General features: G+C 29.4%; 2 protein-coding genes across 2 annotated transcripts in view; one reads left to right on the top strand and one right to left on the bottom strand.

Moving 5' to 3' along the window:
• Positions 1-144: 144 nt before the first annotated feature.
• On the top strand, positions 145-14,947 carry Cks30A (Cyclin-dependent kinase subunit 30A). Its single transcript, XM_075359725.1, has 3 exons — positions 145-337; positions 1,453-1,580; positions 8,823-14,947. Exons 1-3 carry the CDS (start codon positions 270-272, stop codon positions 8,876-8,878), a joined length of 252 nt encoding a protein of 83 aa, XP_075215840.1. The 5' UTR covers positions 145-269; the 3' UTR covers positions 8,879-14,947.
• A 4,285-nt stretch (positions 14,948-19,232) lies between these two features.
• The window catches only part of Tsp (Thrombospondin), a 194,993-nt gene continuing 191,629 nt past the window's right edge, over positions 19,233-22,596 (bottom strand). Inside the window, exon 23 of the mRNA XM_075359724.1 lies at positions 19,233-19,537. Coding sequence (XP_075215839.1) covers positions 19,440-19,537 — 98 coding nt within the window. The 3' untranslated portion in view covers positions 19,233-19,439. The remainder of the gene's footprint in view (positions 19,538-22,596) is intronic.

Below are 22,596 nucleotides of genomic sequence, written 5' to 3'. Positions count from 1 at the left end.
ACAAAATTTTTTACCATGAAGAAATGTTGTTTCTTTGTAGGAAAAAAATATTTTCATGTATTTAACGAATAGGGAAATTTTGCTAGTAAATACGCTAAATTTTTCATTATTCAAATTCATTGTGGCAGCATTGATGGAGTTAGCGGGAATTATCCTGTATTGTACGTTATACATTGTGTATGATCGAAGTAAAGACAAATTAAAAATCTGAATAGTCTGGTCCTTATTGGAGAAGTATTTTATTCGTACATCATTTTAATCTTTATGAAATGTCGACGTCTTTAGCAAAACACATCTATTATTCAGAAAAATATTATGATGATCAGTTTGAGTACAGGTATAGTGAAGTTGGCATATGTCTTTATTGTTGCAAATTAATTGATAAGTTGTCTAAATTTCAGTTAATTTTGTTATAATTCTTAACATATTGTGTTGTTCATGTTGTAGGTTTTAATTTGTTTTGGTTTTTGAAGCTATTCCTTGAATCGTGTTACTTCATGTTAGGTTAAGGATTGTAATCGTTTGTTTTCTTGTATTTAATTTCAAGATCTTCTTTTTTTCTGCTTGTTTAGTTGAACTTTTATTTATTATTACATATAATTTTCTAACAAAAACCTATTTAATTACTTGTTTTAATTTTTTAACCATTTTACTTTTAAGGTTTTAGTTGTGTGATTTTATTTTACTTTAGATTTGTAATAATTCGTTTATAACATATTTTGAAGTAAAACGTAGCTACATACATGTTTCTCTTTAAAGATTCAATTATTCAAAAAAAGCGACTTCGTTTATTCTGTTATAAAGAAGTCTACGTAGAAGTAATTAATCAATTTTGGTATTGTTAAGAAAAATCTCTAAGAGTGGCTTAATTTGTCCCAAACTTACTTTGTAATAATAGATTTTTACATCTTGTGTGAACCTGTAACTTATTTAGAGCTCTTTATCAGCATTTTTCATTTTACATTATTTTTTGAAAGAACTTGTTTTTGTAGTACTTGTACAATACTTCTGTGGAATATCTTAATATTCAATTTAATTATATTTCACTGGAGTCAAAGATGATTTTTAGTGGTTAAAAATAAAGCAGGAATTATTTTAAATTAGATTTTACTTGATGTTTAATGAGTGGCTTAAAAAATGAAAGATAAAATAAAAATATAGGGGAAATGTGTAAAAAAGCTGAAAATCATATTACACTTTATTAAGTATTATGGTGTTCAGTTGCTTTAGAAATGATTAGTAGTAGCTTTTATAGTAGTAATAAAGAAGTAGGTTTGTTTAGAATGATGTCAATCAAATCATGGTAAGTACCATGATGTTTTAGACATATCTGATTTCTCCTTAGGCCTTATTTGTAATTTTGTGATAATTTTTTCATCTATATTTAGTGTATTGTAGATTTAAAATAGTGTCAGAATAATATTAAACAATATTTTTGTGATAATTTTTTAGACATGTGGTACTTCCTAAAGAATTAGCAAAAAAAGTTCCCAAAACACATTTAATGACAGAAGAGGAATGGAGAGAACTTGGTGTTCAACAAAGTCCTGGTTGGATACATTATATGTTTCATAGACCTGGTAAGAAATTGTTAAAGTGTATTGGTTTAGCTTTGATTAGTTCTGTTAATTGTACCAATTATTTCTACCACAGTAGAACCCCTGTTTTTCATATTAATTTGGATAACAAAATTTTGTTATAATAACTGAATATTTTACATTCATTACATATTTTTGTAAAGTAATTTGTTGTATACTAAATCACTAGGATTAATGCATTTGAAGTGTCCCAAAAAAACGTAAGCTGGTTGGTTGACCAATTCAAAAAAATTGATTTGCCCACGTGTTCCCTACATGTTTCAGGACCGTAAAACTATTTTTTTTAATTTAAGTAATTTACCTGTGGTGGCCATTTTTGTTACCATGCGCATACCTATTTTTGTGATTGTAAGGGTTTACAAAAAAAATCAAAACTAAAGAACTATTGGTGCTGGAAGGATGAAACAAAAAGCAATTTAATCATATTTTCTTAAGGTAAAAGATTGGTAGAGTGGTTTATTTATCTATCTCTCTTCTGTCTATGAAAAAATTACCAATAATGTTAAGCATGAAAAACTGTGAAATTTCACTTTGGGTAATTTTTTTCAAGAAGCAAGGGTGGCATACATAGGGGTTTCAACAGTTTCAAAGTAGTCAATCGGATTTCGGTGAAAAATGGGTCGATATAGAGTTTAACATAGATTCAAAACGTCGCTTTATTAATTTTAATATATGGTTATAAATTTATTTATTTTATAAATATAATTTAACCAAACTTAACCTACGCTCGCTAACCTTGACTAATTAAAAGGAGAGTTTTGATTATTTAAATAAATAATTGCAATAATTACTGAATTTATTAAATAAATACTCAAAATATTACAGTGTTGATTAGTCAAGGTTAGCGAGCGTAGGTTAAGTTTGGTTAAATTATATTTATAATATAAATAACCATTTATTAAAATTAAGAGACTGTTCATTTTCCACCGAAATCCGATTGACTACTTTGTTTTTAAATAAAGCTGTAGCTGCGGTGGTGTTAATACGTAAGTACCCAAATAACTCTGATGGGGCGGGTGATAAAAATCTCAAATTTGCACAATTTACAGTGTTCTTGTAGGTGTTTATGGCAAATAAAAGTTTCTTATAACCTCTCAAAAATCATGAAAAACTTGTTAAAAGTGATTTGACTTTCTAAATAAGTGCTCCAAGGGAGTTTCTTGTCTTCTTTGCACTTTACATTTTTTATATTTAGCCCCTATATTGTTGAAGTTGACATTTGCAATATTTTTTAAATTATTAACGAAAGGTAGTAACTTAATGATAACTTAACCAACAGCGTAATCTAATACAATTTTGATTCAAAAATGCTTGTAAAACTTACCCAAACTGAAATTTCAATGAGTACTACATATTGATTTTTTGTAAACACTATCAAAGGAAAAGTAAATTTGAATTATTCTTCAATGAAATAGCCTGTTTTTGTTGCAGTGAAAGTTTATTATTTAGTGTGGTTAACCAACAGCTGTGATATCTCTTCTGATAGTTCTCTTGAAATTGTATGAGAATGACCTGTCACTGTAATTAGTTCAAGTATGTCAACTTTCTCAGGACTTTGCAGATCGGTACTCACATTTTGTCTTGTTGAGACTTTTGAAATGATGTAAATGGTCCAGCTGGGTGGAAAAAACGAACCTGCATGTCGTCATTTCTGCTGAGAAAAAATACTTTTTTAATGGTTAACACAAAGAGACTGCAAGAACTAAATTCAAATTTGGAAAAATGTGTTTTTTAAGAGCTTGCTCTAATGTTATTTGTCTTTAGTTTTTCTTAACTGTTTTTTTATGAGTTCTCAAAAGATCACAACAGAACTGTCCATACAGGTGACTGAATTTTGACAAAAACTTTTTTTCATGATATTTACAAACACTAATAACAAGTGAATTAACAAATATAAAAAAATAAGTTGTTGGTTTTAATCACTAAATTCACCATATATTGTTTTATGACTTTTCATTCACATATATTCTTATGGAACATTGTTTTATGTGAAATTACTTGAAAATAATGTAAAAATTTAACTTGATTTTAAAATTTGCGAATATAATATTATTAATTAAAACTTGTTTTACTTAATAAATACTATTATTAATATTAGTGTTTATTAAATAAACACTTCCAATTACTGGATTAAATTTGAGACAATCTGTAAAGATGTGAATAGGTCACTCATTGTCAGATTGACCAGTCTGTAACTGCAAAGCTAAATGATGCAGCAAGCATAAATGAGCTGTTGCAACATGAATTTTCTTGACGACTGGAAATAACTTCAAGCGCCTGTTAACATGAACACTGCAGTTGAATGGTTCAAACAAGTCTTTCAATTACATATAAGTATAAAAATATTAATATTATTTGCCAAGAAGACAAGAACCCCCTAGGAGCACTTATTTGGTGAGTCAAAATGGTGTTGCTTTTAACATGATTTTTGAGAGGTTATACATTTTTTATTATCATAATACACAAGAAACATTTTTATTTGCCATAAACATCTAAAAAAAACCACTGTAAGTTGTGCAAATTTGAGATTTTTATCACCAGCCCCATCAGAGTTATTTAAAGCCAAAATTTGAATTTAAAAAAAAAAATTGTTTTCAAAAATTCATAAAAATTTAGGGGTTCGTTGGGCAAATCGTTGAGAAATGGTCGTCTTTTGTCTTATTGACAAATCATTTCGTGCAAAAAATCATGTTATCCATCCATGGCTTAAAATCAACCTTATTCAATGATTTAGCGATTTCACCAGCATCTGATTTAACACATTTTTGTCATGACCGCATTTCCTTTTTTCCATAACAAAGTCATACAATTTTTTTTTCTGTGTCTGTGTATTTTGGTTATAAGACACAAAAAGCCCTTTTATTACCAGTACCTTTCACTAGAAGTTGTTTCTTCTTATGCCGGTCTCGAATGCAGCTTTCATCTACGTCAAATTTTCTTACTGCCGCCTGATTTCCAATTTTTTCAGCCTTCTATAACGCACAGTTTTTCATTAACTATAAAAGATTGTAGACTTTTGTACTCTTATTAATGCCGTAATTAAAATAAATCACACTCTTAAACTTCACAAGATAAACTAAACAGACAAAATGCACATAACCGTCCACATAAACAAACAGTACAATGACTATGCCGAATAGACAGGATGACGATGGGTAACTGTAGTGTCATTAGAACCGGATGCAGCCTGTACAGAATGAATCACTTTTATAAAAATACCATAACTTCGTTCCTATTGATAATATGAACAGGATGGTTATAATTAAGGATGTATTCTGTATAAACAGCATCCGGTATTGATAAACGAAAGCCCAATGTAACTATAATATTATTTATGTGATTGAATTTAGGTACTTCTAAAAAAATATTTACTTTACATAAATTATCCTGGTTAAAGGCTATGTTTCAAGTAAGCCCCGCACCCTTATTTTTTCTCTCCAATTCCAAGAAAAAAAGTGCAGGGGTACTCGAATAAATATGGTATTTATGGTAAAACTACTAACATATACCTACATATAAAAAAAATAATTCAAACTGTGGATGTCATCCCTGCCTCTTGAAAAAATTACCAAGATTGAAATTTCACTGATTTTCATGTTCAACTTTATTGGTAATTTTCTCATGAAAAGAGTCTGAAAGATCAACAGTTTTCTGTTAGTAGTGTAGATGGGCATTGTCTACAAGCTCATTCTAATCAGTTCTCCACCTGCTACTAATGCAATTTCCATTCTGTATCACAGTCATGACTTTGTGTGGTTATATTGTTGCTTTTGCTTACGGTGATTGCAAGCTTACATTTAGAACAAGTAAATTGCAATTAATTACATTGCAAGTAATTGCAATTAATTACATTGCAAGTAATTGCAATTATGTACATTTACATTGCAAGTAATTTTTAGAACTGTACAAAATGTGGTTACCAAATGGTAATAATAAATGTTGTGTTGAACTGTAAGAAAATAGCGATGAAGTAAAAAAATAAACAAATAGTAAATAAAGGTTTTAAAACACTTTGATTTTACACATTCATAATTTAGAACTAGATGGTTTGAAAGCCACATCTTACAATGCAGATAAAAATATCTAATATTTTGGATCTTTTTATGACTTTAAGTTGACAGGAACTTAAGTTAAAAATATTGAAGCAGGCATGTATAGACTGGGAGCTCTTTCCTTATGCAAAACAATATAAAATTGGGAGGCCCTGGTTATGTGGTTGAATTTGCAGGAAAACTTTGGCTAAAGGAAGTGTAATTGGAGATGAATAATTCAGAATGGATGAATTTTACGAGGAATTGAACACGCAGCATGACATCTTTTAGTGCTAGTACCAAATCGAGCCAATAAGGTATTACTTTTCAAGGAACACATTGATGATGGTACCCCAATAATTAGTGACTGTTACCGTTCATATAATTGCCTAAATATGATTGAAGGTTTAGTTTACCTGATAGTCCATCTCCTGCTCATAATTAGACTATTAAGATGTTATAGTGTGAAGTCTAGTAGAAATTGCCTCGATTTGATAACCAAAAACATTGTTTTGTGGAGCACCTCACCATATTTTATGCACAAAATGAAATATCCTGACTATGAAGGTGAAATTATAACATCTTCATTACATATTCTCTATTATACAATTCTGAAATTGCTACCATATAGTAGTCTCAAAGAAGATTTGTTGCCTGATACTATTTCAACAGGCTGATTATAATCTAAAATTTTATGTTGTTCTGTCAAAATTGTTTATAAATATGAAAAAATTGAAATTTTATAATATATTTTAATTTGAAAAGAATTGGTGGTAGATATATAATAATTGATCATTATTGATTATGTATATGTGATTGAAAGTTATTAATGTAGGCTTTTTGAGAATGAAAAATTATTACCTTATTCTGTATTAAAATATTTTGTGAAAAGAAATGCATATAAACAAATAGGACAAATTTTGGTGCTAAACAATATTCTTAAGAAAAATTGTTAAAAAATAAAACCTAGGAACAATTTCACACCTCCTCTAGCAGACAATGCTTGATCATTCTGCCTTCACTACCTCAAAATTGTTGTTGCATAAGACAGACAGACAAGGTTGAGCAGAACGTCAGCTGTCGCATGCCCTGCAATCCTGGAACTGTATATTTGAGAAGTTTTTCGCTCACTCTCAATCCATCAAAAATTCCTGGAATCTACTCTAGTTTCTCAAATCTTACCCCTGAATACAGGTGTTCAACTTATAAGAGGCCCTGTTACTCAGTAATTTATAATAAACGCATATTTTTGTTAAAAAATCGTATATTGGTGTGAGATGGGTAAAATAATGTGGAAGATGTTGGTACAACTGAGAGCTGTAGTGGAAAGAAATGACTCTTTATTGCCTGCACATTTGAGGATTGCCAGTTTGTCTCCAGCATTGGCTTGAAGATTGTGTTTTCCTAATAGAAACTTATTTCAAATTCAGGAAAAATTTGAAAAGAAATCCAGTGAAAAGTGTTATTCAGAAGTTAGTTAAAAGATGTGAAACAGCTGGTTAGGTGTTTAAACAGGTGTCTGGTACATATCTGCCAGACACAGATCAGTTTTAATGATGCACGTTGTACAGGATATAAAAGCGGCAGTTACAAGATCTTATAAGTCTTTGTGGAGATTAAGCCAGGTAAAAAACATTCACTAAGTTCAGCTCACTGCAGGGAAAAAAATGCTGAAATGTTATCCATATCGAATGCAGGTCTTCCATGAGCTAACTAATACTGATTATGATAAAAGCATTCACTACTGTCAATGGTTTAAGAATTTAATTTGAGGCAACATTAGCATTTTAGATCAAGTGTTTTTCATAGACGAAGTGTGCTTTCACTTTGTAGGTATGTTACTAGTTAGAACTACTGGACCTGTGGTACTGAAAACCTGCGCCATTTTCTTTGAAACTCCTGTACACCCACAAAAATAGGCATATGGTGTGCAGTTTCAAGGTGACGAATAATATAAAGCTCGTATTTAAAAAAATCTGGATGTTGTCGTCTGCTAAGAAATTGTCCAACAGTTTTGTAGCCTTACTGCTGGTTGCAACAGTACAGCACTTTACAGCTTCTTCTACTATGGAGATGCTCTAGGATTTTTTTGGTGGAAGAATCATTTCTAAAGTATTGTGGCTACCAAGATCCTCTGATCTGAGTAGTCCAGCCTTCTTTCTGTGAGGTTACTTAAAAACAATTGTTTGTAGGGGTAATCCACAAACAACCCTGCAGGAATTGAAGACTTGTTGTTGATTACATGTAATCACTAGCGTGATGTGGAACGCAACAAGCTGTGCTATGTGATCTATGACATGTCTTTTTTTTTTACGATTGTTTAAAATGTTTGCTGCTATAGAGAATCTTATCATTTATGGAGTGAGATTGTAGTTTTTTGACAAAAAAATCTAATAACCAAATATATTTGAGATTTATTGGGAATTATATTTGTTTACGGGAAAGATTTTCCTTTTTAAGTTTTTTGAACTCAATTTTGATAAAATTTCTAAGGGGCTGTGGATATTATTCTTATCCAACCTATCAAATCTGGACTAATTACAATCTTTTTTTTAAAGACAAATGTTACCAAAACTATCTTCATATCCTATACTAGATAAAGTCAAGAATTATTGTTGCAGTAATATCAGGACTAGTAGACAGGTCTAGTGATAAAGTAATCTGCAAATTGATAATTTCTCTCCTTTTTTCATATTTGTGATCTTTTCTAGTTTGGATAGATATTAAAGGGATTAATATCAGCTGCCATGTTAAAAAAAAATCTGGTAGAGAGGGGCCATTTGCTTAGTCAGGCAGGGTGAAATGACAGCTGTCTTGGGAACATCTCTTCTTATCCTTTAGTTGCATTTAAAATCCAACTAATGTCTGTTTTCCCAAGAAGATAAAACAGCTTTTTACTCCTACAACAGTGTAGACCATATTTGTTGAAAATTAATCATTGAAATTGAAAATCTAATCTTTTATATATATTTTTAAATTAATTATGGAAATTTGTTATTTACTCATTCATTCACTTTTGTAAGTACATTTACAATTTTGTGATTTAGATAAGAATTTAGTTTGTAATAACTTTTCCATCAGTGAGCAAACTTTCGTTTAGGATGATCTCTTTTTACAGAGTACAGAAGTTTTATCAGTTAATTTTTTTTTACCATTTCTCCATAAGCTATAATTTAATACATTTTTGTTTCAGAGCCACACATCCTATTGTTTAAGAGGCCGCTTAATTATTCGTCCAAAATTGCATAAATTTAAAATGTTTCCTGTTCGTTGAAGATTCGATATTTTATATTATATTTATGTAATGTGTATATTACTCTGTAGACTTAATAATTTTTTTCTTATGTATGTTATTTGTAATTGTTGATAATCTACTTAATTTCCTAATTCACTCTTTCTATTGTATTGTATCGAAGGTAATTTTAGCGATAATTGTTTAATTTTCATGTTTATACATTCTTTATTATTTCAGTAGGTTTAGCGAGGTTGTATGTAGTACCATTGGATTTATTATAATTATTAGTAACTATTTGTAATATTTATTTATGATTAATTGAAAGTGGCTAGTGATTGGTATTGTTTAATTGGCGTAAATTAATTAATTATGTGTGTAATAAACATTTTTAACATCACTAAGTTCAATATGTGATTTTTTTCTTTTGATCTGTGTAATAATTTTGTTAAATAAAAATAGGATTAAAAGCAGCAGTTAGTATTCAGATTTTATTGGCAGATATATTCTAAATGTTTTAGATTTTTGATAAAGATGTTTTTCTAAGAGTATCACTCCACAACTAAGAGGTAAATTTTTTATTTTATAATGCAGCATTCTCTAATTTGAGAACAATTTTCCTCTATAATTAATAAAAAAATTTAATTGTACAGTATTAAAAATTATCAATTTCTATTATGCGGAACAATTATGTAATAATAATAATAATAAACAAGCTGTTTATGGTATAGTTGCATTTTTTGATTGTAAAAAGACTTTTATTAAAAAAATATTCCATTAAAAAAATTGTAGAATTTTTTATAAAGCTTAAGTTATTAAAAAAGACTGATTATTGTAATAGTTATTTACATTTTTACTGCCATTATGTTCTGCGTACTTTTAAATTGCGTAGTTTTCGAGTGTTATTGTACGCATTCTTTCAAATCAAATTTGATTGTAATATTTCTGTTTGAGTGAAATGAGTTAAAGAGTTAGGTATGGTTATTAATCACACATTTAGTTCTATAAGTGTATTAACATATCCCATTCATGGGCAATGTGCTTAATTGTTTAGTAACTGTTGGCAAAAGCAAGAAGTACATGCCCAATTGTATAATTTTCCTTCATGCAGCGTAAGGGATGTTGCATAATGCTCTGTATAATTGAAATTATTTATTTAGGTGGTGTCTCCAAAATACAAATTTATATCATGTTATATACTTTTTTAATTATTTTTTAAAATAGATTTTTCATTTGGGTTGCCCACAACCAACCATCCTGATTGTGGTTGCTAAGAGACATATTCTTTTTGTTTTTAATACTTAAAACCCCTTTCCTACCTAGTTGGTTCAAGTGAAGTCCTTATCATTTCACAGTTATAGAGTAGAATAGTCAAATTATGTTTTTATAAATTTTCCGCTGCATTTTGGCCCTAAAACTGGGTTAAATTTTTATTTTTTAGCTCTACACAACATAACTTACTAGTAACTGTATCACCCATTTTTGTATCAAATCAGATGAATCTTTCCTTTCTTATGTTATTTTGGTTTCACTATAACAGATGAAACCTTTGCATTCATTTACTATTTTAATGTTATCTGAATCGCCTTCTAGGCAATCCACTCTTTCCAACACAAAGGTTTTGCTTTAATATCTGAAATGTTATCAATGCGAAATAGTTATAAAAAGATTGCATTTGGAAGTTAATTAATTCCAATAAAATTTGCTTTTACTTTCTGTACCAGACCTTTATAATCCTTATTTTCTTTGGTAGCATCAATTTAATATACTTACCCATAATTTTTTTTTCTAAATGGTTCTTTTAAATTTTAATCGCCTTTCTTGGATATTTTGAAATTACTGGTTTTTTAAAAATATTATATGCTTACAAAGATTAATTTACTATAAATATAAAATAATGTAAAACTACTGCACATCCATTAATACAAAACAAAAACAAGGTAACATGGTAAATCTTACACGTATGTCAACTGTGACTCTTTTGTAAATGCATACTATACAAACTTAATAAGAAATGCAAACGTAATAACAAATTTTGATTTTGCTATTATATTATTGCAAACAGTTTAAGAAAATTATTTTTTTTTTTACAAATACTGATAAGCCTAATCATCATAAGTCATGATTCAATTAAGTGTCTCACATTCATTAACACCCGCTTGTTACACTCATATGTAGAACATACTGTACATATTATTTAAATTTTTTTTTAAATTGTTGGTGAAATATTAGTTTTTGTTTAATGAATAATGTTTGTTCCCTCCCTCCTTTTTTCAATGAATATAAAAAATTGTTTGAATTACCTGGATGTTCATAGAATGTGAGAGTTAGTGAGTAGGCCTTGCTGATTGATTATATACTATTTATACATAGAACTGTTCATTCATTCAATAGATTACCAATTATTTTTTTTACTGTTAACTTTCTTGTAGGTTTATGTTTTTGGTAGTCCTTTTGAATTTTAATGTAATTTCTTTTAATCTTTTTTTATTGCCTACATTTTAAGAGGATCACTTTTGTTATGTTGTCCTGAAGAACAATACAGGACTAAAAAAAAGATAAACAAATCAAATGACAACTAAAGATCATTTAAAATTCTTTTCTTTTTTTTATGATAAAAATGAGAAAACAATTTCTCTTTTATTCTTATGAATTGCAATTTATCCAAAAGAAACTTAAACAAATATAACTAAATATCTATAAAAGTTAATCTCTTTCTTGTTTTAATAGAAACACATAGTAAAGTAGAAAAAGATTAGAATTTAAGAACAGTTGTAGTTTTTTAACTTTTAAAAGTACTGAAAATCAAGTTCAGTGTTGCTGCCTTTTTTCTTTATAAAACTGCTATTTCAGTTTTTTCTAGTATTTCTCCCCCAGTTAAAGAATTTGTTTTAAAAGCTTTAAAATATTTGAATAGTTAAATATAAATTCAATTAACTGGTTGGAAAAAGGGTTATGAAGAAAACAAAGAATAAAAATTGGTAGTTATCTACTACAAAATAGTAAAGTTGCTTTATAATTCTGTAGAGCAAAATACAAACACAGATATAATATTTGCTATATTTCAATTTTGAAGTATGGGACTGTACTGTTTACTAACAGATGGCTGAGATTTTAAGGAAAATCCTTCTTTTTTTCATTGTATGGTTAATTGTGAATATATGAAATATTGTATATACTGTAATAGTATTGAATACTTAATACTGTATAGTATTAAGTGTGAGGTTCAAAGAAAAAAAATTTCCTATTGTCATTGTGGCCCATAACAGTTAAAAAAACCTGCTATATTGAATCTCAGTAATACATAAAATAAATAATCTTAAACCTTAATGTTTTATAATCTTAAAAAATAATAGAAGTTAAAAATTGCAATAGTATTTAAAAAAACTAGTTCAGTTGAATTCATTTTAAAATATATTATTTTAGTAATTTCCATATATTAATTAAGAACTAACTAATGTTAACTGAAGTATTTATTCAGGGATTTGACTGACATACAATGAATAATTTAATTAAATTTTATTAATATTTTTATTTGCAGCATTTTCATATTGTGAACAAGCAGCCTGTTGAAAGTTATTGTAAATAATTAATTAAATTCAGAGGTTTCTTAAATAGTAAAAATTAATGCTGTTTATTTTTTGCTGTATGATGTTTCAGATTAACATTTTAATTAGCTGTTTATTGATGGTTCTATTAGGAAGTATAATTAATAGTTTTTTAACTTAAATAATCTATACATTCTATCTAAATAATTTATTTAAAAATAACAGTTATTCAGTATTTAAATTCCTTTCAGTATAAATAATATTCTGATAATACTTTTAATTAACTATGGTATTTATAATTCTATCAGGTAGCAATAATGATAAATATATGATCAAATCACACTGTGAATATGTGATTATGTTTATATATTTTGTATAATTTGTATTATAAAAATTAAGTTTATTTGTTACATATAAGTTATGTTTATTTTTATATATATTTTTTTTTTTAATTTTTATTACTTTTAAGTCTTCACACCATTCTCTTTATATATTGTAATATTCTTATACTTTCAAAATAAAATAAAAATAGCACTTATTCCTATTTTTAGTTGTTTAAATTTCTAGAAACACTTCCATAATTCTTATAGAATGAAGTAAATTTTAAATATTCTAGCAAAAATGCGTTATGTATAAAAATGAATTTTTTTCCTTCCATCATGCTTGCTTTCACAGGACCAATAATATCTGCGTCAGTAGCCCAGAATAGTTTTTTCTGGATGATTAATTCACCAGAGAAACTTGTATGTGGGAATATGAAAATAGAAATTTTGTAAAATATGAAAATGCTGTATCTGACTGGAATTTTAACCTGGGATCGTTGGATGAAAGACCAAGATGCTACCCTCTGCTACATAGATAGGTTTTATGTGGAATTTAGATTAAATATACAATGATATGTTTACAATCTCTGTCACTGACATAAAATGAGATTTATTCTGCTGCTATTACAATCTGTGATTGATAGTGAAACTATTATTTTTGGTACAATAATTTGAATATATATTTGTAATACAAGTTAAATAATAAATTGAATGTATACATTAAAATGACTAATAAAAAAATGCTTTATTCAGGTGTTTGTAGGTATTATTATGAATGGAAATTGGAATAAAGTTGCTTCAGTAAAGACAAATCTAAAGGTGTTCAGACATTGACCAATCCATAATACAATGATCATTAGCAATACATTGACCCATATACTACCATTCCAATCTCTGTGACAGAGTGATAGCATCGCGGTCTTTCATCCAGACGTACTGGGTTCGAATCCGGGTCAGACGTGGGATTTTTCATATTCTATAAATTTCCATTCTCATTATGCAAAATAGCCAAAGCAGAATATATTTTTACTTGAACAATATACTAGGGTGGTGATTTCGTCCTTTCAAAGAAAACTCAAGATTTTTCAGAAAATCCTATTTTTCAACTTAGTCACCTTGCAATTCAATACATTTAGATAAACATTTGATCTGATTAAGCACCCTTCAGTTAGTAAAGTAGTGAAGTGCAATTCTCCGTGGTAATGGTCCTGCCTTTTTCCAGATAATCTATGAGCATCTCACCAAGATAATTCCAAAAAACTGTAGTCATGATTACTTTTCTTGCAGATGGAACAATTTTTGCTTTCTTCAAAGCACTTTCACTGCTCCCATCCACTGTTTGGTCTCTAGTGTGTAATAGTGAATTCATGTTTAGCCTACATTTTACTGTCAAAAACAAAAGAGGAGGGATCCTTTAAAGTGAAATTTATGTCTTTTTATATGTCTATCAGGATTAAACATTTTAAAACAAAGTAATTTATAACAACTTTGAACTTAATTTCATCTTCTTTTTTATAGTGCCAAAACACGTGTCTGAAATTTTGTAGCACCATCTAGAGGATCATATAGTAATTTGGTCATATTTGCGCTACCTCATTGTTAGGCCAAGAACTTTCTCAAATAATTTTAATGCACAATGCAGAAATTTGGTGGAAAATAAATTACAGTCATATGCAAACAGAAAAGTAGGGATTCTATAGTTAAAAAGTTTAACTTTCTCCAATTATGGTATTTTAAGATTAAAAATGTAACAAAACATGCTATTTTGGATTAGTAAGTATTTTTATTTTTTTATTAGTCATATATTGTTGATAGAGAATTTATCAAAAAGGTTTGCATCCCAAGCTATTAGTAAGAGTCCTAAACCACCAGGTTGGTCTAGTGGTGAACATGTCTTCCCAAATCAGCTGATTTGGAAGTCAAGAGTTCTAGCGTTCAGTCTTATAAAAAAAATCACTGAATTGTGATTTTTTTTTATAAATATCTTATTTTGTATATTTAGTACCTTAAAATTGTTTCATGCTTTTATATTTTAAATAGTTAATATGGATTTTAATCTCATTATTTGTTTGTATCATTAATTGTATATTTTGCTAGTGTCAAGGGTTTACCATGGTTTCCCTTGATTACTTGAATTGGAGTTTATAGTGTAATAAAAATTAACTAATTAATAATAAAATATAATATTTGTTACATTAAGCATTAAAGTAATAAAAGTAAATTAAAAAAGAATTTTAATAATTTATTTTCTCTTTTAAGCTATTATAGGCCAACTGCCCAGTAGCTGCTAAGATTTTTTTTTGTAATGTTTGAATAATGCCAAACTTAACTGGAATTTAAACCCAGGAAATACTGGATGAAAGTCACAGTGCCATGGAGATCAACAATAAATATAAAATAAAGAAATTTAGTTATTACAATGGTCATTTTTTCAAAAAAGGGATTGTGACTCAATATCCCTACTTTGATAATGAAAAATGTCTTGCAGACATATTTCTACTCAAATTCCTGTATTTCAGAAAAATATGAAAGTTGGGTGATGAAATCTGTCTATATAAAGGATGGTCGAACACTTCTTCCATTGATAATTAGCAAGCCATGCTGTTTGTTCTATATAGAATGTCATTACTGAGTTTTTTACTTTTCCTCAAGGTATATAATTAAAATGATGTATTTTTGGTCTCAAAATATTAGTGATATTTTTGGTCTCAAAATATTAGTGATTACAGATAGAGATACTCATGTACTTTATTATGTAAGGTTGTTCTTCCTTATTTGAATAATCAACACCATTTCTGCTGGTTTTCTATTGTTCACCTCCATCATAGATAACATGATGAATTTAAACTGAGGAAAGATATTTGCATTTAAAAAAAAAATTATGCAGCATTTCACAATCTGCTTGACTGAAAATTGACATGGTTAATGAAGTGCTATTGGGAAAAGTCTGATGTATTCACTAGCTTAGATTGAACTCACAGTGTCAAAAAAGTTGTGCACATTCCCAGGTTGTGAGTGGGATAGACACGACTTGAATCAGATGACTCCTTATAACATTTGTCACACTATAATTACTTATTTATGAACAGAATATCATTAATTATCTATAGCACTGTAAGTTATGTAAATAAGAGTGAAACAGTAGTCCCTAATGCATTTAATGTTCAAAGAACATGCCAAGATAATGCTATTTGGTCCTTACACAACTGAGTTGTGGTATTAAGCCCATACCTCCATCTGCTATTAGATTTGACAGTGAGGAAAGCTAAAAACTAATAATATTTTTAATTTATTTAGGTAAGTCTTGATTCAAATGCATAAAACTTATTTTTTATGTGATTTGTGTGTTTTCAAAAAGATAGTGGGATAGCTCTACACATTTCTTTGTATAAAATTATTAATTCTTTGATCACTAAAAATCAGCTTGCTTTCTAATTACTACAAATGCAATAATAAAATATGAATGAATCTTTAAAGATTGTAGAATTACCCCAAAGCTATATTCTATTTTAAAAAACTTTATAAAGAAATAACTAGATTCCAAGATAAGATATGGCATAAGGTTCTAACAAATTATATACTTAATTTAAATACACATTAATTGAAATGTATGATTATATAAATAGCAAAAATGTTCTGCAACTCCATATCTAATGTGCAATACAATTTCTTGCTGTTATTAATTTAATTTTCCATAACAAAACTAAAGCATCTAATTAATAATTTAAATATGGGTATTTATTAATTAGCTTTTATGCTATTATTTTAGCAGATATTGAAGTGTTAGGCTTCTTTTGCAAGTCTGAACTTTAGAAAACATTTTATCAACACAAAAATATGCGTTTAAAATAACTGTCAATCCAATTTTATCTGTGAATGAAGTGTATGGATGGATACCTGATGTTAATTTTTATTTTTAACATGATGCTTTTGTTTAACATTTTAGCTTTTTATATATTTTTAGTTATGAACAGAGATGAATTCTAAAATCAAACACTGTAAAGTACCAGGTGAGCAACTTAAAACCAAACTGCTACAAATTAAATACAGTTGTGACATGTAAACAACATTTTATGAAAACATAAATTAAATTTTGTATTTACATTAGCAAAAGTATACATATTTTTACCAGAGATATATGAAGTGAGCACAGTGATGCACTTTTGTGCATGTAATCACATTGAGAGTTACTAAAACAGTGCTATAGATTTCTTGTTGAATCTTCGCCTTCAATTCACTGGGGATTTGATTCGTAACTCTATCCTTCAAATAGTCACAACAGTAAAACGTCGCTATTAGATAAATCTGGGGAACCCACAGGCCACTATCCTCTGCTGACAGTTATGTAAAAGCTTCATGATGACGTGCTAGTGAATTGTTATGTATTGCTTCATCCTGCTGGATGAAGAAGTAGTACTACTCTTTTTCACAATCTGAGCGTAGAATGCTTTGAAAGTTGTTTAGTACACTTCTGTATTCCGGTCAAAAAATATTGTCCTGCTATACAATTTCCATAAATAGCATACCACCTTTTTTAAATTGTGAAGTGACACTTAAACATCTGGTGAGAATTTTCAAAATCCAGTTCCTGGTGTTTCAGCAATATTTTTGACAAGCCAGTTGCAATAATTAAGATGTTTTTGATTTATCTGTTTAAGACAGTACACATTATGGTTTCAAATTTACGTCATGAAGAATCTTAGGGCAAGATCTGTATTTACATCACTTAGTTGTTATAACTTATGTATAGATATTTTCAGTGACAAAAATTTTCTTATGAGTATCGGCTACAGTCTTTTTTAATCCTGCAAAAGGTTACCTATTTCGTTTTGCACTTGAAACTGACCTGATTGTATGCTGTTTCTTTAACTGAATCCTGTATACTACTCTTTGCTGGGATACTAGAATTCAGAAATTTTTCCACAAATATTCAACATGTTTTTTTAAAGGTTCCAGAACTCCCCACATAAGTTTTCACTATATCAACCCTTTCCTTGATCAATTAAAGTGTTTTAGAAAAACACAAGTACAAAGAACGAAACTATACTGCACTGAAGCATGAACAGTTTACAAATGACAATAGACGAGAGCAGTAACATACACATCCAATAGTGGCGCTAGTAGTCGCAGCAGCATTAAAGCTGAACCTAAACTACTATATTTCAAGCCAGCTTGGTTCCGTTTTAAGTTGCTCACCTGATGTATAGGATTTTCCGATTTCCCAAAATCCAGGTAAATCTTTTTTGGTGTGGTTTAAAAAGAAATCCTGAATTGTGTTGTGTGTTTTTTATAAAATGTTGAAGGTTCTCATCTATGTTTAATTTTAAGTTTTTATCATCACTGATTCTAGAGATATACAAAGCAGACAATTTTAATTCAATTTATCTTTCACAAAATAAATTTTTAAACAAATATTCAGAAGTATTGGAAAGTAGTGATTATAAAGTGTTGCACTTCAAATGGAGTAAGATATACACTGGTTTTGAATAATTGGTTGTAATTTTTTCTTATAGTTGAACATGGAAAACATGTTTTTTTTTTTGGTTGTAGATTTCTATCAAAGAGAAACATACTTGTCAGATTTCAAGTTTCTTAACTTTGTACTCCTTTTTAATTTACTCTAGGGATAATCAAAATCATTTTTATGAACTTCTTAAAGAAGTATTAGTATACATGTCAAATTTAAGATTTCTATTGCTTGGGAAACTACTTAGGAAATTAGGAGAAAATCAGCGAGATCTTTTCCATGTAATTTTACGGATGTATTGGCTCAAACCAGTCACATGAATTTCTTGAAAGCATGCTGAAGCAGCTTCTACAGGACCCAGTTCTGCCATGGAACACCATACTTGAGATACTGGGTAAATCACTTTTCTGCTTTTCTATATAGCATTTGTCTCTTACATTTACGATGTAGACAAATAAATATATATGAACAAATTTAAAACTGGCCCTTTAATGTTATGGTATTGCAATTTACAATTAGAATACTGTGATGAACATGATCTTGGAAAGCTCAAACACACCATTATCATTAACTCTGAATTCTGGTACATCCATACTAAATCTTGTTTACAAAAGAAACCATCGCATCAAAACTATCTAAAGAAACATAATTTATGAGTCGTCTAGATTTTTCTGTTTACAAAATTTGGAAAATTAGTTTGTCAACTGAACCAGGCAGTGTAAATATTTTTAAAAAAATGTTAACCTTTTGATTCAAATAGCCCTACATAACACATTACATTCATAGAAGGAAGAAACATTGACTGGAAAATATTCTGAAGTCTTTCTAAATTTATTATACTTGGTTTTAATTATATTTAGTATATGAATATTAAACAGATTTCCCACTTCTGATTATATCTTGTTTTTTCACCATTATGTGAACAAAAAGAAGTCAAGAGTATGCGATTCAACTAAAATAATTTTTAAATGTGAAGAAAAAGAAAAAAACCCGTTGATAGATGACTTTTTAGTGAAAAATTAGTTTGTTTATAAAAAATATTTTTATTTTTAATAAAATCGGAGTGTTTTATACTACTTTTTGCAATACAACCTTTTAGAAATTCATTAGAGATATGTTTTACCTGTAAAAAATAAAATAAGGTTAACATTTAAATATCAGTTGGTGATTTTTTACAGATGTCTTCAATTATATATACAATAAAAATTAAATTAACGTAGTTAATATAAGGTTTTTTTTTTTAACTGTGACCATATTGAGCTGCTTTGCTAGTATCTATATAAACCTCATTTTGTAATCGAGGTGGTAATTCTCTGTATATAGCTTCTGGCACGTGATCTGTAAAAAAGAAGAAAATAAACAATAATATTAATTCTGACAGTAAAATAGAACATTTTTTCACCTGTTGAAAGCTAAAATATATTATTTTATTATATTTATTGAAAAAATAACTAATGTATATTGGAAATATTAAAAAATAAATAAATTAAAGAAAATGTAACTTCTGATGGTGGCATTTTCTCTCTCAGAAATGTTTTTAAGGAGATTATAAATGAATTTTTTTTAATAAGAACCCATAAGTATTTAAGTGTTTACCCAATGTAAATAAAGAGTTTATCATTTTATGAAAATTAAAAGTTTTTACGTGTTATAAAATCTGTACTCAGACCACGTTGTAGACCACAATTGTGTACTAGAATAACACTGTTGTTAAAGCACATAATTCAGATAAAAAGTTGCTATTTTTTAATGAGAATAGTACAAAAACAAAAAATGGCTATCATATTAACCTATCCAAAAAATAACATATAAAACTCATACTTAAATTTTTACATGATCTGTTAATGAAATTCTGCTACCCAGTGAACATTAAAATTATTAAGTATAATTTTCCAGCCATATATTCTGCAAGTTTTTTAAAAAAATAAATTGAAATTTAACAGAAATACAGAAAAAATTAAACTATATCTTTTCTTTAAATGATATATAACCCTTTCTTCAAGGACAAGTATTTTCTTTTATATTGCATATTATTGATGAATGGAGAGAAGCATTGTGAAATAGAAAGTGAAACAAAAAAGAGATGAAAGAAGACTATCAATTTAAAGAGAAAAATTATGAAACAATCACGAAGAAGCAAAAGAAACAGAGTAGAGTGGAAAATTTGAAATCAAGACAATCCTGAAGAAGATACATATTTGGAACAATAGATGTTTTGAAACCAATATGGTTGAGTGAACATCGACTTCTGTTACATCAAGAGAGCCTGTAGGCAAGGGATATAAATATTGTCAAGTGGCTCAGTGGCAGTGTCCCCAGCCACACCATGTGCACTTCTTACTGTAAAGAGTGCATAACCACTTACACATAGGTAGAGCTTCAATAGGTACAGTCCTGTTAGACCACATAAGATTCTGGCACCGAAACAGCTTTTAACAGATGATGGACCAAAAGTATATGGCATAGGGAGAATTAGGCAACTTGCCTTAGGATTCAACCTATTAATATATCTATCTATGAACCAGAAAAGGATTGGAATGCAACTGTGGCATCCATCCAGTTAAACTTTTTAAATACCAATCTTAATATTCCACAAAATAAGAATCGCTCAACAACGATACAAATGTCTAGTGCTGTGATACATAAGGGGCTAATGCACCCCTGATTCACTTGTTCCATTACAAGTGACTGTGTAGAATATCATTCAGAGCATACAAAGAGTGGATCATGAGTGATTATTCTGTTTTGCAATTAACTTATTTAGGATTCAGTTGTCCGATTACCCTGATGGAGAGTCTTATTCTTTAAGACTGGGGGTTGGCATCCTAGCCTCTGCAGCTTGTCTTCCCACTACACATAGAACTGCAGAACACTATACACACACTACACCAGTTACAACATATGCCCTTACACAACAACATCCTATACTGTTTCTTATTACATTTAAACTCTGTGGTGTTGCGATGCGTTATGAAATGCAACTGTAACCCAAGGTGGAAACTGTTGTACCATTGGGTGGATGGCTCTGCATAGTGAGTCTTGAATGATGTCCTCTGGGCACCTGGGTGAATCCAGTTGTATTTAGCTCTAGCCTCTGTATGCGTAGGCTGTGCAGAACTTGTCGCCTGCAGCAAAGGCAAAAGCTGAGTTTATAAATCACTGATGTAAATATCTACCAAGGCATTTACATCAGTAGCATCCCAATGAGGCCTGGCTTATTACTATGAGATGTAAAAGATGACTCCCGTTAAAGTTCATCAGGGCTAGGAACGGAGACGGTGGTGTGGCGACCGATAGCTTCACAATATGGGTGTCTTCCCCTACAGAGTTGGGATGTGCAGAGCTGATCCTGTATTTCCCCAATACTCATGGGACCAAAATTAGTACTCCACAGATAAACCCCATGATGGCTGGTGGCCCATCTGAAAAACACCAATACTAGTCTTGCGAAACAACCTTGATCAGCTTGTCTCATGACAATAATTGTCCTGAGGTAAATAATAATATAAACGATGACAAATCATACCTGCAATAAGCAAATGTCAGATTTGTAGTTCTATGTAATAATCACGTAGGTGGCTCCCTTCATAAGGTTTCACCTTTTCTGATCAATAAAGTAGTAACTGATTCAAGCGGCTCCCCCAAGAAGTAAGAAAACTGAGAGACGGATCAATACTAATAGAAACTTAAAATGATAACCAGAATCAATTACACTTATGTCTAATCATTATGGGCAATATAAATATTAGTGCGGTATATGTCATCAAACCTTGAATACTAGCCGAGTAGTTAAATATTTTGCTGGGATCTTCTTGAGGTGGATGTTAGTGAAATTACTGAAGAGCTTTGTACCCAAGTTGTTATAGAAATGAAAAGAATAATGAAACATCAGAGTGAGATGGAAGAACCTACTCACTCCCTTATTTTAACCTTCTATCTTCCCATATCACTGGATAACATAAAGTAGGATATTTATCAGTTAGAGTATGACCATTCATCCCTGTCCCACAGCGATGTTTCCAGTATCAAAGGTATACCACAACATCTTGCCCAAACACTAATACATGTGCAAAAGAAGGTCATAAAGATACTGACTATCAGGAGGACAAAGATATATTTACTGCTGAAGATTGCATTCTGCTCGCTTAAGAGATTGTTCAATTTTTAAAGAAGAAACAGCAATTCTCAAAATTTGTACAGAGCAGAAACTATCATTTCCAACCGCACAAAAAGACATTGAACTCCTGGGGCCTAACTAAGTCAGATGTCTCTTTTGCTACCGCTACATCAAGCTAAGCCCCTGCAAATGCAGGTAATACCTGCATTCACACTGCTGGTAATGCATTCCACACTGCAAATGCAGTGAATTAAACACCTCATGTAGAATTTGTCTGATC

This window comes from Lycorma delicatula, chromosome 3 (genome assembly GCF_047948215.1).
Source record: "Lycorma delicatula isolate Av1 chromosome 3, ASM4794821v1, whole genome shotgun sequence".
NCBI classification, from domain to species: domain Eukaryota; kingdom Metazoa; phylum Arthropoda; class Insecta; order Hemiptera; family Fulgoridae; genus Lycorma; species Lycorma delicatula.
This window is presented reverse-complemented; position numbering and strand designations above follow the sequence as displayed.

Bases quoted from the DNA above. Each gene is read 5' to 3' on its own strand.
- Cks30A (XM_075359725.1), top strand. From the start codon at position 270: ATGTCGACGTCTTTAGCAAAACACATCTATTATTCAGAAAAATATTAT. The intron at 338-1,452 runs GTATAGTGAAGT...ATAATTTTTTAG, and splicing joins GATGATCAGTTTGAGTACAG to ACATGTGGTACTTCCTAAAG. The intron at 1,581-8,822 runs GTAAGAAATTGT...TTTTTGTTTCAG, and splicing joins TTATATGTTTCATAGACCTG to AGCCACACATCCTATTGTTT.